Source organism: Pleurodeles waltl, chromosome 4_1, assembly GCF_031143425.1.
Source record: "Pleurodeles waltl isolate 20211129_DDA chromosome 4_1, aPleWal1.hap1.20221129, whole genome shotgun sequence".
Taxonomy (NCBI): domain Eukaryota; kingdom Metazoa; phylum Chordata; class Amphibia; order Caudata; family Salamandridae; genus Pleurodeles; species Pleurodeles waltl.
Window position 1 is genome coordinate 731,536,454 of NC_090442.1, and position 17,406 is coordinate 731,553,859.

General features: G+C 42.4%; 1 protein-coding gene across 1 annotated transcript in view; it reads left to right on the forward strand.

The window, feature by feature from the left end:
- Positions 1 to 17,406, forward strand: part of EXOC4 (exocyst complex component 4) — a 1,633,445-nt gene that overhangs the window by 1,279,125 nt on the left and 336,914 nt on the right. Inside the window, exon 12 of the mRNA XM_069229316.1 lies at positions 6,156 to 6,292. Coding sequence (XP_069085417.1) covers positions 6,156 to 6,292 — 137 coding nt within the window. The remainder of the gene's footprint in view (positions 1 to 6,155; positions 6,293 to 17,406) is intronic.

Consider the following 17,406-nt stretch of genomic DNA (forward strand, 5'->3'; position numbering starts at 1 on the left):
CATTGGTATTGGTGTACAAAGAGTCCAAAGAGGTGTATGAGCGTAAACAACCTAGTGCCGAATTTAAAAAAAAAATGCTTTGCAAAGCAGTACGAGCATAACAGGCAGTTAAAGTGGCTAAAACACATCCCTTCTTAAAAGCCCAAGGACACGCACAGTTCCTGTGACTGATCACCCAAGTTCCTTGGAAATTAGATATAAACCTTTGTAGGATGTGCTTTTTTTAGTTCTGCTAGACACATAGGGGGTCATTCCGAGCTTGGCGGGCGGCGGGAACCGCCAGAAGACCGTCCCGCGGTCAAAAGACCGCGGCGGTCATTCTGGGTTTCCCACTGGGATGGCGGGCGACTGCCAAAAGGCCGCCCGCCAGCCCAGTGGGAAACACCCTTCTACGGGGAAGCCGGCTCCGAATGGAGCCGGCGGAGTGAAAGGTGTGCGACGGGTGCAGTAGCACCCGTCGCGAATTTCAGTGTCTGCTAAGCAGACACTGAAATTCAAAGTGGGGCCCTCTTACGGGGGCCCCTGCAGTGCCCATGCCATTGGCATGGGCACTGCAGGGGCCCCCAGGGGCCCCACAACACCCCTCACCGCCATCCTGTTCCTGGCGGTCGAAACCGCCAGGAACAGGATGGCGGTGAGGGGGTCGGAATCCCCCATGGCGGCGCAGCAAGCTGCGCCACCATGGGGGATTCCTCAGGGCAGCGGAAAACCGGCAGGACACCGCCGGTTTTCCGGTTCTGACCGCGGCCATACCGCCGCGGTCAGAATGCCCTCAGGAGCACCGCCAGCCTGTTGGCAGTGCTCCTGCCGACCCCGGCCCCGGCGGTCAAGGACCGCCGGGGTCGAAATGACCCCCATATTCTCTTATATTTAATTAGTAGATTTAATATGTTAATTGTAGGAACTCATTTGTATCCATTAGCGCAAATGAGGTACACAATTTAAAATCTAAGAGCAATATTTGCTGCCCAGAAAAAGGCACTTAATGTGGGCGCAGTCAAGAAAAACTGTGGTGATCAGAATGTTGGGATAGCTGTAATGGGAGTAGAATGTAGGGATGGAATGGTCGGGTAGGACGAACGTTGTGGTAGGCAGTTGCTGTGAGGCGGTTGCTGGATGATGTTGTGTTGGCGTTGCTCTTTTACGACGAACATACTTTATGAAAACGAGGTTGGAAATGAATTAGTCTTGGTAGCACGTTCTTTTCTACACAAAAAACTTGTGACCAAGACCCAGTGGAACTCTGTAAACAGGCATTGGAATAGCTAGGATCACTCAAGTTCATCTATTTTGTATTCTTCACTTGCTACATCTTTAGAAGGATGAAAGGCTTAGTCCGTCACTCTGGGATTCAAAGCTATAACCACATTGTTAAACAAAGCACCACCCCATGCAGTGGATACGTTATTACCTTATAAAATGTAAAAAGGTCTTTCTGACAGTTGGCATTGTCTATTACAATTACGATACAGTGAACATGGTTGAGGCTCTCAAAAAAATATAGCGCAGCTGAAGTAAATGTGTGTGTAACCACTATGTTTATTACGTTTTTTCCTGGTTTGTCAAAGGTTCTATTTCAGGGTCTAGTTTTTTTGGGTGCTCCTGAAGTCGTGCACGAAGTTTAACTGCTGTTTTTCCAAAATAAGTTCCAATTCCTGGTCATTCCTGATCTTTTCATAAACAAGCGTTTTGAAACTTTACACTGAACGGTTTTTGTAAATGAATGGGGCTTCAAGTAGTCTTGACGCTCTTTTAATGGCAGATACAATTGTGTGCTTTGTGATGCACATTATTTAGTTGTGATTGCCTCATCCCTGACGGATAATTGAAGTCTGAATGGATAAAGATGACTTCATCACTGATAGATCCTGCCTGTCAACCCTTTGTAAACCATAGTCTCTTCAAGACAGATAGTAAAGAGTGGAGCCAGATGTTGAAATTGGCTACTGGCTTTTAAAATGATTGCACTCCAGTCTTTTATTTGATTTTGGTAGGTAGAAAAACTGCGAAAACGGAGCCACTGGAAGACATTTTTCATTAGCTCCAGATCGATATTAAGGCTCAACACAGATATCAAGAATGGGGATTGTTATGTGCATGGAATAGAAGAAAACCCTGCTGTGCAAAGAGACGCAAGCTGGTTGTTGCTGTGAACGCATCTGCAGCTGGTGGTTGGGTGATGATTTAAACACCAATATCACATCAAAGACATTTTAGCATCTCTTGGCTGTTTTCTACAATCAAAATGAAAAATAGTTCTCCACGCAGACAGATGATTCTACAAACTGTGACTAGAAAATTAAATAAATACAGCAAATACCAAAATAAGCTTGTGGGGAGAGATGCTGTGCTCTGCTGCTGTAATGGAGGTACATTAGGGGTGATGCTAATGGGGATCTCTCCTAGTATACAAACAGCAGTAAACCAGCAGGAGGCTGAGGCGCTGCTATCATCCTAATGTTTGGGTCATCACTTATAGCTTCTCCTTCGTGGAGTGATTCGGTAGGAGGCAATTTTTGCAGGATTAACTTAATGGGATTCTTCATCTTCCTAATGGAAGAGGTTTCAGCTGTCATTGCAAAGTGGTGGGGGCACTCGCATGGTTTGTGCACCACATTGCCTCCCCGTCAGTTTCACTCCTCCTATCTCTGCCTGCTCAAATTTCTCACCTCTGTTTTTTTTGTCCCTTAAGAATTGAGTTATATCATCCAGTATTGCTACTGAATTGACAAATGCTATTTTCTGTAACCCTGCAACACCCTTCGTGAGTGAATACACATTTCTCCAGTGAGCCCTTTCCAGTGGGACTCATGCAGATCAGACCCCTCTCATATTGCAATTGCTGCTGAGAGTACAGCACAATAGGGATCCATCTGTGTTTAGTTCTGTCACCCGCAAAGTGATTTCTCAGACATCCTTGTATTGTAGTTATATGATGTGCACTGCAGAATGGACATCTACTTCAGAAAAGTGTGTGTCGGGTTGACTTACCTCTGATCATGTCACTGGCTTCCTTCTTGGACAGAGGAAGTGGTTGCTGAACAAAAGCCCTTAATAAATGCTGGATTCCATTTTCCTCTTTAGTGCTACTAGACACCTGCTCCCACCCAACGTCTCCCATCTCATTCTGGGCACCCTCGACCCCAAACATCACCACGTTCTATATGCAAAAGCAATGTATTTACGATCGATGCTTCTGCTATAGCCGGTTGTTCTTTGTAAAGTAGTCCGCTCTTTCTTACTGGCTGGGGCCCTGCAAAAAACACAATTTCAAAGGTTTTAATACATCACCTTCTTTGTATTTTAAATGCTTACCATTTTCTCATTTGCTCGCTCAGTGTAGTAGTTTACTAATCCAATCCATTATTGAATTCCAGAGTACAGACACTTGAGTGAATGAGGAAAGTAGAGTACTTGATGATGGACTGATATGTATTGTGTCCATGCTCCCACTACAATCAGAACCCTTCTAGAGTTCTTCTGTTTTTTTTTGCAGAATTGTAACTACACCTCTCACATAATTAGCGCTTCTTCTCCACCAGAATGTGTTCTGGGTGTTCTTCTCACCTATAATTGTTAAGCTTGTCCAGTGATCACTGTTGCACAGGAAAGTGCTATAGCCAACAGAACACTCTAAACAAAATATATCCCATGCATCTATAATAGCACAGAAACCCACAATAATGCTGCCTCAAAAGCACTCAACTCTAACACAAAGCATCCAAGAAGATGTGTTAAAACTCTTCTTAAACAAGCAATACAAAGCAAATATGGCATATTGTTGATTGTGATCTCAAAATGCTTTCCATTACATACAACACACAATAAAATGTGCCACATGACACATTAGAACAAATCATGTGCATTCCGTACTGCATCAATGTTTCATATACTTGGGAATTAATGTGGCCGTAACAGCACTAACTTTAGACACCGCTCCCTCAAAAATATCCAACACAACATGTTAGAATACTTTGCACACATCCAACCTTGCATCAATATGCCAAGTTTTTCGATATCTCCATACTTAACCAATCCATTGTTCAGTAATTTCCAAAATACAGATCTTTGAGGAGCAAAGCAGATCATTTGTGGATTTAAGTATTTCACATGAAAATATTACCACATAGTCTGAAACCTACCTACCTGTCTTCTCACTGTGTTGTAGATTCTCAAAGACTTGCAGTCATTACTACTATAGACAACATGGTAGCTATAGGATAGGAACAGATTGTGATGCATATAGCATCTATTGTAGAATGTGATTCTAGCCCAGTTTTGAAACTCATGTCCTGTGGCTCTCTGCATGTGCCACTGTGAAGACCACCATGCCACGATGACCTCGCGCAGTAACCAAATTGATTGGATGTGTGTAGAACAGGGTTGCTACAGCATAGGACATGCCATGTCTAGCAATACTTTTGTCTCTGGTAATGATAATGCATTAATGTGTTGCGTGGTTTAAAATGAAGAGCCTATGTCTTTAGAAGAGCAGGGAGTGATGAGCGTTGCCAGCAGTGATGCAGCCTAAATCAGCAGGGCACCAGATCTGCATGCCTTGCTACATGTGGGCCAGCATGGCGTTGCCTGATAAAATTAATGATCTGTATTCCGATCTCCAAAATGCTCATGTGTGCGTATGTATGTGTATAGGTGTACATTCACTGAAAAAAACAAAGGTTACAGGAATGTTATAGTTAGTTTCATGTTTTATACATACAAAACCATAGAAATGCAGCAGTTATAGTTATATTTATCTGAAGAAACTATACCATGTGCCCTTACATATCTATAACACACGCCCCAGCCATTTGCAGTTTTCTCTTCAATAATTTTACAACAAATGTTGCAGAGATATTATCAAAGATGTCAAAGAAGGTGTTATGATTCATGTAATATATGGGGTAATTAGCAGTGCATGGTGAGGGCACAGGTTATACTTTATCTTAGGGCACAAATTATAGTTTCTTCAAACAAGTATCGGTATAAGCTTTGATTGAATAGTAAATGTTGACATTTTTGTTTTAGGTTGTCGGCTTTCCGTTTAGTAGTGATTTTGGGACCTTCGCAGGTTTGGAAGGTGTGGAAGTGGCTATCTGCCCTTACTGCTGTGCACACAAGTGTTGCTCGATATATAACGTTCAGCATTTTATAACTTTCGATATACATACTTCATGCGCACTCATGTTTTTCTTGCCACTCCATGATTAGTACCAGCAAAAATGACAAACTGACTGTGTTCTGCTTGAGAACCTGGAGTTTATTCGATGTGAGATAGTTGTCCTGGTAAGTCATTTGTATGCTGTTAGGCATATTGTCAGATGAGAGACAGGTAAAGAAAAGAGAGAGAGCAGTCTTACCACCTGTATTGCAAAAAATGTCTTTCCAGTCTTGTCTCTGAGTGTGATAGATAGTCAGGACCTGCATTTAATTCCTATAATGCATATAAATAAAAAAATGGTACTGTATTTTCCCTTGAAAAAGCTATAAGGAAAAAACATGCATTGGCCGGTCATTGTGCTCTGTGGTGCACCCACAGCACTATCTCATGGTATAACTTGCCGTGGATAGATGAAACAAAGAAAAATACTACTTTGAAATCTATGGAATTTATCCTAGATTTCTCTTTGAGGCAATGTTGCAAGATCTGTTTATTCTGATCAACTATGTAGGGACATCAACACCAGTGAAGCCAGCAGCGCCTCTCTGCCTTAGGTTTTGAATACTTTCCTGCTGATCCCTAGTATTGCAAGAAGTTTGTCTGTCTCCCTGTACAGTGCTTTGTATATTCCGCTTGAAGTTGACATCGGTGGCCGCTGGGAACCAACAAAGACTCATAAGAAAACAAATATCAGTCCTCTTTTGATTTGCTTTGCCAGTTTTCCTTGTTCTGATATTTTGTACATTTTGCAAGCTATCAATAATTCTTAGGTTTAGAAGTGATTGTGGAGACTGGCACATGTGGATTGGATAATTCTCATAATCTTTCGATGAGAGTTGTTGGACCTACCATTCAAATGGTGAAAAGTGCTGACAAAGAGTTTTTAATGGTTGGATGAATTTTCATAAATGTTGTGCTTACCTACTTGTGCTACTTTTCTTGCGGGCAAAATCAATATAATACTCCCTTTTCTGTATTTGTGTTTTTTTCACAGAGCACAGTCATTGTGGAGAAGACAGTGCAGGATCTCATGAACCTGATGCATGACCTAAGTGCATATTCAGACCAGTTCCTCAACATGGTGTGTGTGAAGCTCCAAGAATATAAGGATATCTGCAGTGCTGCCTACAGGTGAGTGCAGGTGTCTGCACAAAAGTCACTTTAATCTCACCCATCCAGGGATTTGCCAGATTAACTGAACAAAAGGATTGAATTAAAATCTGTATGTCTTCTGAATTATGTTGAAAATATGGTATTTTCTTGTGTATTTACCATTCATTCATGCAGGGGCGGCTCCTACGCAATGGCGGAGGAGCATTGCCCCCCTGGCCAAGAGCCAGGAGATGAAAAATAAACTATAGTTGCCTATTGCTTTATTTTTAATCTGCTGGCTCAGCCAGCAGGGCAGGGAGGAGCGGGCCTGGGTCACGGAAGGTGGGGGGGGGAAGAGGAGTGAGTGCCCTTAAGTGCACCTGTGTGTTTGGCTGGCCGTCTCAGGCCAACCAAACACACATGCGCACATAGGTTTCTATAACCTGGCTGTTCAACACAACCAGGCTTGAGAACTGCACAGACCCCAGGGCTGTGTCTAAGTAGAAGTCCAAGACGCTCAGCCCAATCCTGGCACTGCTTTCATGCTATGTTTAGCATGAAAGCAGCTCCAGGATTGCTGTTGAGCCTGTGCTGGTCCAACCATCAGGAGCAGAGGAGCGAGGCAACGGGAAAGGTATGTTTTATTTATTTTATTGATTTTATTGTTTCCCTTGTCCCCATCGTCCCGCCCCTCCCCATAAAGCCCCCCCAGCCGCTGCTGCATTCATGTGTACCAAACACAATTTTATATAATTATGCTGTGTACTCTTCATAATACTATATAATATCCAATTTAACTATATGTAGTGTTTGTTATAGAGACACAAACATTTTCATGTGTCTTAAAATCACTTTCTGTTGCATGTTGATAGTGTAGTATTAATAATGGTCTATACTAAGCGTTTTTTAGGACTCACAGTCATTGCATCAAACATCGTTACAATGCATACATTTTACTGAGTTCTTTATCTGATTTCATGATTTTTTTTGTTTGGAACATATTTTTATTGCCATTTGAAAAAGACATTTGGTCATATGATAAGGTGAAAGGCATCCAAACTTTGCATAGGCTCATCAAACATATAGAATATAGCCATTAGGCCAACATCAAAACAATAGATATTACGCATTATTTGCACACAAAAAACACAACCCAAAGATTTATCATTGCACTAATTAATGTAGAGTAGTGTGCAATGTACAACTTGTCAAGGTGGATTCAGACCGTCTAGGATATCACGTCCTCTATAAAAGGGAGGGAGAAAGAGTAAGATAAACCCCCCAACCAAAAAAAAACGAAATAAGACAAAAATGAACCCCTGACCCCCCAAGACCGTTCCTTACAGGAACTTCCTAAAACTAGCAGGTGAGGGGGATTTGACCAATCAAAGGGAATGGTGAAGGGATAAGGCTTGTCAGGCCGTCACAGCCTTGCTATCGGGGTGATCTTCCATAGTGAAAAGATGATGTGAAGGTGTCAGGGAGGAAGGTGGACATGAGGTGGGACGTGTCTCCAGAGGTCTCCCCCAGATTTAGATTCATATGTTTCATGCTTAACCTAGTTAACTAGTTACTTGTATTGTTATTTGATGGCTTCTCTTTACCTTTTCCAAATGTTATTTAATTCATGCCTCTCGAACTGCTACCCATGGAAATTTAGTGACGTGATAATTTTTTTTTCTCCCAGTCCAAACAAATAATTTTTACTTAGTCTTTTTCATAATGAATCCTCACTGGATGAAATAGCTCTGAAGAATGTTTTTCTTCTTAATATCATTGGGTCTTCTTTGTAATTTGGGTGACCCAGTTCTTAACTGTTTATGCAGTTTATGGGTCCTAGCTCCTTTAGCTACTTCAAGTTATACCACTATTCTGCCATTCCTATGTTGTGTTCCCAAAATAATTGGGGGGCGCAAAATGCATACGTGGGGTGCACATTTTGTGTCACATACCACTCCACATATCTTTACGTCATAAACTCCTAAGGTGGGAGATTTGGCTTGAACATCCCTCCAGCAATCAGTAATCTGCCTTCTCTCCGCCCGCTACTGATTTCTATCTATCGAGCAGGAGGGGTCTGCTCAAACTCGGGGCTTGTTGCGGTTATTCTGAACAACGAACAATACCCAAGGTCACGCTTCAGAAACTACCGAGAAGCTACTGCTTTTGTATATCGTCAGATCTTCTGGTACTGTACTGAGCCAGGCCGTGTATATTTGAGTCTTCTCAGCACATCATTTTAACGCAGGAGCAGCGTGTTCCGCCCGGCCTGAGTTACTATTAAATAGTCCGTTTTCCTAGCAGTGACGTAACATGCCCCCCACCCCCGCACAATGAGGGGCCCTTGAGTTTCCCATATGTCACGAACATTCACTGGCCTTCGGCTGAATGGGGGCCCTGTGTCAGTTGGGGGACCCTTCTCCCCCGCACATAGGTGCTGCTGGGGCCCGCATTACACCCCTGTTTTCTAGGCCCTGAACTATTTTCATTAACAGTGGTTCCCAACCTGTGGTCCGGGGATCCCTGGGGGCCGCGAAGCCTCCTCAGGGGGTCCGCGACTGATTAGTAAATTAAATAATATTAACTGATTAGGTCCCAGCTTTCATAAATGACTCGGTGGTGGGTCCCCGGATTTCAATAATGATTCAGTGTGGGTCCCCGGGTTCCAGTAATAGTAAAGTGGGGGTCCACAGAAGTCAAAAGGTTGGGAATCACTGCTCTAATACACACTACGCACAAACAGCAGTCGTGTTAACATGCGGCGAAGCTTGTGGTACACATATCATCATATTTTAATAAAAAGTTAAAAAGCTTTGCCACATACATCCTCTGAACTACGTACAGAGTGCGGAGTCAGTACCAGGGTGGAGCTAAGCTGCCCTAAGGTACTCTAAACAAGAGGACAACATAGCATTGCTGTGCCCCGATAGGAGTCGGCGGGAGGGTATTCCCGCCCTCCTGTCTGCCGGAGAGCCCGTCTTCACCCCGAGTAGGTACCTTCAGGACGGACAAATAGTAAATCGCAACCTATGTATTAGGAATGTCGTGATAAACAGATAAGGAAAATAGACACACAATATTACTAAAAGCTATTGAGGGTAATGAAATATACAAAAAGCAAAATAGAAAGGTAATGCGAAGGGAAATCAGAGACACACTAGCTGAGGTAAATTTGTTATTGGCTATAGGAGCAGAAATCCAAATTAAAACAGTTCCATTCCGACGAGCCTGTGAATTCTGTTACATCTCAATGCACAGTAAACGGATTTAATGGCAGCTTGATCCTGTAGTTAGTGATGCCCATTTGCAGTCCACTACAACACTGCTGGTGTGCTGGATTGAACACCCAAACGTGCACGAAGAGCTTATTTTCATTTATGGCTGTCCAGTGCAGTCTGACATAGCCTCACAATGCAGCAGCATTCACGGCAAATGCTTCGATAAAGAGCTGATGTAGGTTCAGAGCTTCCCTTATCTGGACACCTTTGCCTCATGTTTGCCTCACATTTTCAGTGTGCTACCTGGAAACCGTTAAAAGTTGGTCAACACTTCAGTAATTGCTCTGTTTAAAAAAGTAAAAAAATAACTCTGGCCTGCTTTTCTTATTCTGTTCTCTTTCCAAAATTGATCTCCTATTTATTTTTCCTGTTGTAAACTTCAAGTCAATAATTTGTCTATTGCTCTGGTCAGTAGCATTGCATTGTCTTTGAAAAGGGACTCTAGCAGATGCGTGCCACCGCCCAATTCCTGTCGAGCTCTGCTCAAAACTTGCCTGATTCTTTGTATACAAATCAAGCAGAGGTGTAGCCAGGTCACAGCCTTAACCTAACTTCAGAGAGCGGGAAAATACTGGGTTGGGTGTTCTTTTCACCACTGTAGCTGTGCCTTTATTAAAGACCTGAACAGGTTCTCAGTGCCTACGTTTTCAAGCAAATTCACAACTAGGTATTTTCGGAGATACTTTCTGAGAATAAACGTATAAGAATGGCCCCACTTTCCTAACCCCACCCTAATTGACACCTGGTGATCCCTTGCAATAATATTTTTATCAACGGAACCCTGGAGCCTATTTGCAAAAGGTGCGTGTGCAAATCAGAATGTGCATGGGGGGAGGCGAGATTGGGCAGTAATATAACAGTCAGTTCCTGTCACTCTTTTTTTTTTCAAATATTGAGTATGCTTACAGGCTACAAAGCAATAGGGTGGACCAGTCTCTGCATTATGGCTTTGGACACTGCAAAAACAATGTTAAGCGTCACATGGGTAACACATTTGAAAAAGTTGATCCCCTGTCAACCTGGGCCCAGGGCTGTCAGTGTAGCTTCTTAAGCAAGGCTGTATGCTCCTGAGAGTTGCTTGCACCAAACCTCTTCTGGTATCTTACCCTCTTCATAATATGTGCAGACTAAGGTGGTCATTGCGAGTCTGGCGGTCCCACCGCCTACAGGCTGGAGGTGGGACCGCCCCATTATGACCGCGGCAGAGCCGCCACGGTTGGACCTCTGGCACCGCCAGGAGCCTGAGTGTCCCGGTGGTTTCACATCCTCCAGGGCAGCGTTGCTTGCAGCGCCACCTTGGGGATTCAGAGTCCCCATCTGCCAGCCTTTCCATTGTGGTTCACACTGCCATGGAAAGGCTGGCAGAATGAGGTACTAGGGGGGTCCCTGGGTGCCCCTGCACTGCCCATGCACTTGGCACTGTGGTGAAGTCCTGTTAGGGCCGGCGGGGTTCAGGCCACACAGGCGTTCTGAGGGCAGGAAGAGTTAGGTGGTCAGCCTCTGCCACCCGCCAAACTATTAATGACCATCTAAGTCCCCTTTGGCTACAGTTTACCAGACTGCTGTTAAAGTTATGCCCATTGTTAAATCCTGCTTTCCATTGTATGTATCTTATCTATCCTCTTACATACTTACTATTTGACTGCTGGCAGCTACCATTCTTCTTCAGGTGAACAGATCGTCTCTGCCTTCTTCTGCCGTCTCCGCTCCTAGCCAGCTATGTTGAAGCACCACATCAGTCGCTAACTAATAGCGACCCCACTCAGCAGTCCCTTTTTGTGTTAACTTTTTGAGGCCTGCAGTACCTTCTACTCCTCTGTGCATGCAAGCTGGTAACCCCTTTCCAGTGTCAGAGCTTTGAAACAGAATGGCTGTATCAATGATGCTCAGGCTATTTTAAGTCTGCATGCAGAAAGCCATATAAAGGAAGGATACAGTAGCATATCCTTCACCAGACTGACCGCATGGACTGAGGCCAGGTTTCTCTTCATAATCATCCTATTAGTTAATGAAACAGGACCAGCTAACCAATGAAGTTTGTCTGTGCAGGACAAGTACAGAAAAAACTAAGATTTATCTGTTTATGCCATTCAAAATTTTTATGGAGTTAATTTTATCACATCATTCTGATTTACGATATTTATTTCTACCCAAACTATTTATATTTCACACCTTTTCATCTTGATTCTACATATTTGTACACTGATTTTTTTAAATGCAAATTTGCAGTCCATCACCATAATTTTTTGAGAATCTTAAGAACCCACTATATAATGGGAAACCTAGTATTTGCCTTTTAATAGTTACTCGATCCTTGTAGATGGCAAATCTTTTGATATCGACATGAAAAAGGCACTATTATTGATGCACAAAATGTTTTTGAGGATTTAGCTTAATACAGTCCGCCACCACATATGGCAGCAGGAGATTCTGTCAAATTAGTTGAAGATGTGGATCACCTTGAATTACACTTCATAGATTAACTGCATATTGTGATGGAGAGACACAAATTATATACTCACTATCAGCTACCATGAGAACCTATTGAATCTTATGTAGCTGCTCTTTACATTTTGGCATCACAGTGCATCTTTGATGCTACTATTTATTGAAATATTTAAGTTCGTATTGTTGTTCACTGCTTTTACAAAAATATGCAAGAACAATTATTTTTCTCTAATGAAAAGTGCGGAAAGGTGCATTTGTTTAGACCAGAAATTTGCTGATGACAAACATACCAGTGCAGATGTTTGTGCTGTCAAGATCTAATCTTCTATGGAAAGAAAAGATGAAAAGTCTAATGATAAAGACAGATAGTTTATTATTGTTTCTGGTAAAAGCAGATGTTGTTGTTGTGGTTCAAGAGTTCCTTTTCAGATAGTACGAACTGTCTGTCCAGCTTCTTATAGACAGTGCTTCAGATGCCAAAAAAATGAACAATGCGTGAACGTATGAAATAATAACAAAAGGGTAAAAAGATTGGAAGAATATAAAAGTGATATTCATCAATTAAAAGTCAACATAATATTGAATACTGACAAACGCAAAAGCCCGGGTAATTCTCAGCGACAGAAAGTCTATGATTTTGATGAAGAACTATATATTCCACCTAAATTGGATATCAGTACTGACAGTAAGCTTACTCAAGTCATAGTAGATTCTGAGTCGCTCCATATTATTATTTCATATGAATTCTGTGAACATTTGTCTGAAATGCATTTAGAAGAACCAGATGCTTAATATTTTTGTATTGTGTTAACACTATTGATATGGTGGGTAATTTCATCCCTGACACCAAGTCAGGAGTAACAAAGTAATGAAAGAAGTCTGTGGTGCTAGAAAAATTTGGTAGGAGTGCCTCTTCAGGGCAATTTGGGAATTATATGTTGACCTGGTACTACTTGTTCTATTTCTGTTGTGTTTTGTCAACGTAGAGTGATGTGTTTCCTGTTTTGGGAAAGCTCACAGATGTTTTTTTAGGAAAGAAGTAGGCAGTGTTAAGTGGTTTTTACACTAAATCAAAGTGAAGGCTTTGGCCGCACCTCTGAAATTGTTTTGCAACTTTTACAACTAAAAGGGATGAAAATTCAGTTGAACAAATGAAGATTTTTGGGTTAAAAAGTAGAATACTTGTGACACAATATAATTTATTATAGAATTGAACTAAAATGTGTTGTTTTCAGCAATAAGGGAAGTACCTTGTTCCAAAAAGATAAACCATCTGGTTTCATTTTCAGGCCTTTATGGTTATTGCTCCCGTTTTGTTCAGTGGGTTTTATATTTAACTGAGTCTCTGAGCTCCTTTATGAAAAAACATGTAAAGTTTGAGTGGACACAAGACACGAGCATTGATTTACAAAAACCTAAAAACAAGGTTAATGAAGCATCGGTTTTCACACTTTTTTGGAAGACAGAGTATGTACAGTCATTATAGATGCCAATGGCATGTAGTTGGTGCAGTACTCATCCGAAGGGGTAAATGTGACAGGTCCAAGGAAAACACTTTGTCATTTCTTGCTAAAACATTAACTGCTACCAAACAGAGGTATTCAACTGTTGAAAAAAAAAATAGCACTGGGTTTCATTTGAGTAGTTGATCACTTTAAGACATTTCTTTGGTGTAGGAAGTTTGTTAATAGGACTTATTATAAATTCTTTATTTTTCCATTATCACATAATGGAAAAGGAAAGGCAACATCCATGTTGATGGCAATCTGTACAAAGTGAGTGAGTCTAATATTTGTGTTTAAATCTTTTTATTGAGTTTTATGGATATAACAGTAAACATGTCAGAGAACACACATAGTTGATGTCACATCACAGTTACAATAACATGGTACTGTCGTACAACAAATTTGCTGAATGTGTCCGACAATAAGGAGAAGAGAAACTGGAAGGTGAAGGAATATGGGGAGGGGGAATGGGAAGGGAAATAGGTATATTCTCGTTAGAGATCAGAAAAGCAGTGAATATGTGCCATCAATGTAACGGTGAGGTTAATTTGAAGTGTCTGAAAGCAATACGTTGTATCCCTGCTACTTACAAAGTGAATGAGACTGATGACCTAGAAAGGCAGTATTCTGTGAGATGCAGTGTAGTTATTTGCCACTCTAGTATGTCAAGTCAAAGAGGTATAGGGTGCAGAGGCACTGTGGGGTGAAGTAATGGTATTTTTAGGAATGACAGAGAGTCTATTGGTGGTTTCCAAATGCAAGAACATTTATGTTCTGTGAATGCTAAAGTAGCTGTGATTTGTTCCATGGCTAGCACCTGCCACATCCCATGGAACCACTTCCTGCTTTTTCCAGCTCAAAGCTATCAGTTGTTTAGCCACCCCTGTCCTGTGCCGTATGAGTATGCTATCAGAGCGTGTCAAGTGGCTCAGAGACATAGAGGAAGGTGTCATGCCCAGAAGTACTGGATGCGGCTCATCTGGCATGGGGTAGCCTAAGCTCCCTTTGATATAATCTAGAATTTCTTTCTAAGTCCACCAGACACGCATGCATGTCCTTCTTCTTGCGACAACATCAACATATATTTGATGCAGTGGGAAGGAGTTTTAGCATTCGGTACGGAGTAGAATATCATTGGAACACGAGTTTGTACCCTGTATTTTGTTGTGAGATGCTCCATAATCATTTGAGGATATCTCGCCAGAGTTTTTCACAGTCTTTGGGGGGAATCTGTGCTGTTCTGTTTCCCATCTGATTTTATATGGGTGAGAGAATCTAGGTCTGGAGTCCTGCAGAACTTTGTTCAAGATATTTGCCCCTTTGGAGCCTGAGTATGTGCTCACCAGGCTTTCAAATGGTGTGAGGGTGCACTTTGCACCAGTTGAGTTGAGTATTTGGAGAGCCTAATGTCGAGGTTGAAAGTATTGAAGCCTTGTGTTTTCATAAAGCCCAAAGACTTGTTTGCATTGTTTAGATGTTTTAATGGAGTCCCCAAGGTAGAGGTCATTTAAACTCCTGCATTCCCTAAGTGGCCATTCTGGGAAAGAGGTGGGAGTCAGAATGGGGGTGAAGTCTGGGTTCCTGAAAATGCATGTGTTGGGAGATGGAAACATTATGAGGTCTCTCCTGGTGGCTAGACAGTCCCAAATGTCAAGGAATGTTTTTGTGGGGATGGCTTTGGTCCGTGTTGTTTTGGGAGGCAGGTGAAGTCCCACAAGGGGTGCCATGCAACTACGTCGTCCATGTGCAACCAGTGCTTAACACTTTCTCTCACCACCCATTCCGATATGTAGCGTAAATGAGCTGCACAGTAGTAGTCAAGGAGATTAGGACATGCTAACCCTCCTTGGTCCCTTGGGAACATAGTAATTTGTTGGCTACACTGGGTTGTTTCCTATTCCATGTGATATAGATAGATTGAAGAAGGGGAAGGTCTGATATGAGAATTGGTGTTATCAGGGACTGGAAGTGGTATAGCACCTGTGGAAGGATGTTCATTTTAGATACATTTATGCACTCTAGCCACAAAAGCTAAAATAGTTGGCACTGTCTGGAATCCTCTGAAATGTTTTTCTTGCAGGTCACCCAGTTAATTTGAACCTGTCCTTCACACTTGGGGTGATGTGTAAGCCTTGGTATTGTGTAGAAGTTGTTGCCCATTATTAGGAGTTTTGGGTGTGCAGTGACAGTATATAGTGTTCTTGTATTGAGAAATTTGAGTGCATGCAATTTTTCCTTGTTTATTTTAAAACCAGAGATGCGTTCAAACTGATCAAGCATATGAGCCAGAGCCAGCAGGGAAGTTCCGGGTTTGTTAGGGTGAGTAGTATGTCATCTGCAAAAAGTGCTATTTTATGTTCTCGTCCTCCAGATGGGATTCCTTTGATCTCCCAAGTTTGTCTAATTTTAATAGCATGGGGTTCTAGGCGAATAGGAGCGGGGAGATTCAGCACTCTTGTCTCATACCCATGGCTAGATGGATTGAGGAGGTATGCTGTCTATTGATCCCCACAACCGCTGTGGGTGTGGAATAGACTGCCATTATTTTATCTTAGGACTAAATTTGATTTTGTCCACGACTACTTCTAGAAAGGCCCAGCTGACCATATTGAATGTCTTCTCGGCGTCAAAGGGAGAGCAATAGGGCTGGTATTTTCTTCTAGTGGACTTTGTCTACCAGTAGCCATAAGTCTATCACTGTGTGCTCCCTGCTGATTATGGATGAATCCAACCTGATCCAGATCTACCCGGCCCAGTAGGAGGACATGGTGTATAGCTTTGCACCTGTATTCAGAAGGGCTACGGGGCAGTAGGCTATGCAAAGCGCGCAGTGTCTTTCCCTGGTTTCGGGAGAAGCGCATTGCACCTAGTAGGAGAGAGGATGATAGTTTTGAAGGAGGAGTTGTAGAAAGACATGAGGTGATTTTGAAATAGGAGCAAGGTTTTGTAAAAGTCAGGAGTAGGGCCGTCGAGGTCTCGAGATTTCTCAGTAGGGAGTGATTTAAGAGCTTGGAGTATTTCGGTGTTGTCGATTCGTGCCTTCAGAGCCTCCTTATATCAAGAATCAAGATGTGCGCACTCTTAGTCTTGTGTGTCTGTCCACTGAGTCCTCTTGTCCCCTTCCATATAGAAATTGAAAAAAAGGCGTGAAGCGTGGTTTGTTTGTCTCATTGCCCTTTAGCACATTCCGTAGAGTGTTTGTGAAGTTGTGGGATGAACGTTTTGGTTCTGTGGAGCCTGATTTGCATGCGAGCAGGGAGCCCATCCTGTCACCTTTGACATATAAGGGTTGTTCTATCGCCAAGAGGGCTCTTTCTCCCCTATTGGTTCTGTGCATTTTTAATTGGTGTTGCACTATTGCTAGTTTGAGTTGTGTGCTTGTTCTGAGTTTCTGTGTATGAGTGTATTCCAAGACTTTAATCTGTGTTGTGAGTTTTTGCTCCTCTAGTAGTGCTTCTTGCACTCTATTGATCTAATTGTAATAACTGTTCCTCTTATGGTTGCTTTGAAAGTGTCCCAGAGGATTTGTTTGGACGTTGCCTGTTCAGTGTTTGTGAAATAGTGAGTGGTCTGTGTGTTTTCCGAGTCTCTTAGTACTCGAGGACTAAGGCACCAATGATGGAGGCGTTTGCCAGTCGAATGTGTGTCGTTCCATATAAGGGCTAGGTGTGCATGGTAGGAGATCCATATTTCTGACATCATGACCTGTTGTAGATGGGGCAAAAGAGACTTGGTGATTAGTAAGTAGTCTATGCGAGAGTATGACGAATGGACATGTAAGAAGTACGAGTAGTCATTATCGTCTCAGTGCAGGTGATCTCAAGCAGGCCTAATTCAGTTATTTACTTTACTAGAAGTTCCGACATGGCTCCTGTGCCTTGATATACATTGGCTTTTCTGTCTTCTCTGGAGCCCAGGTTAG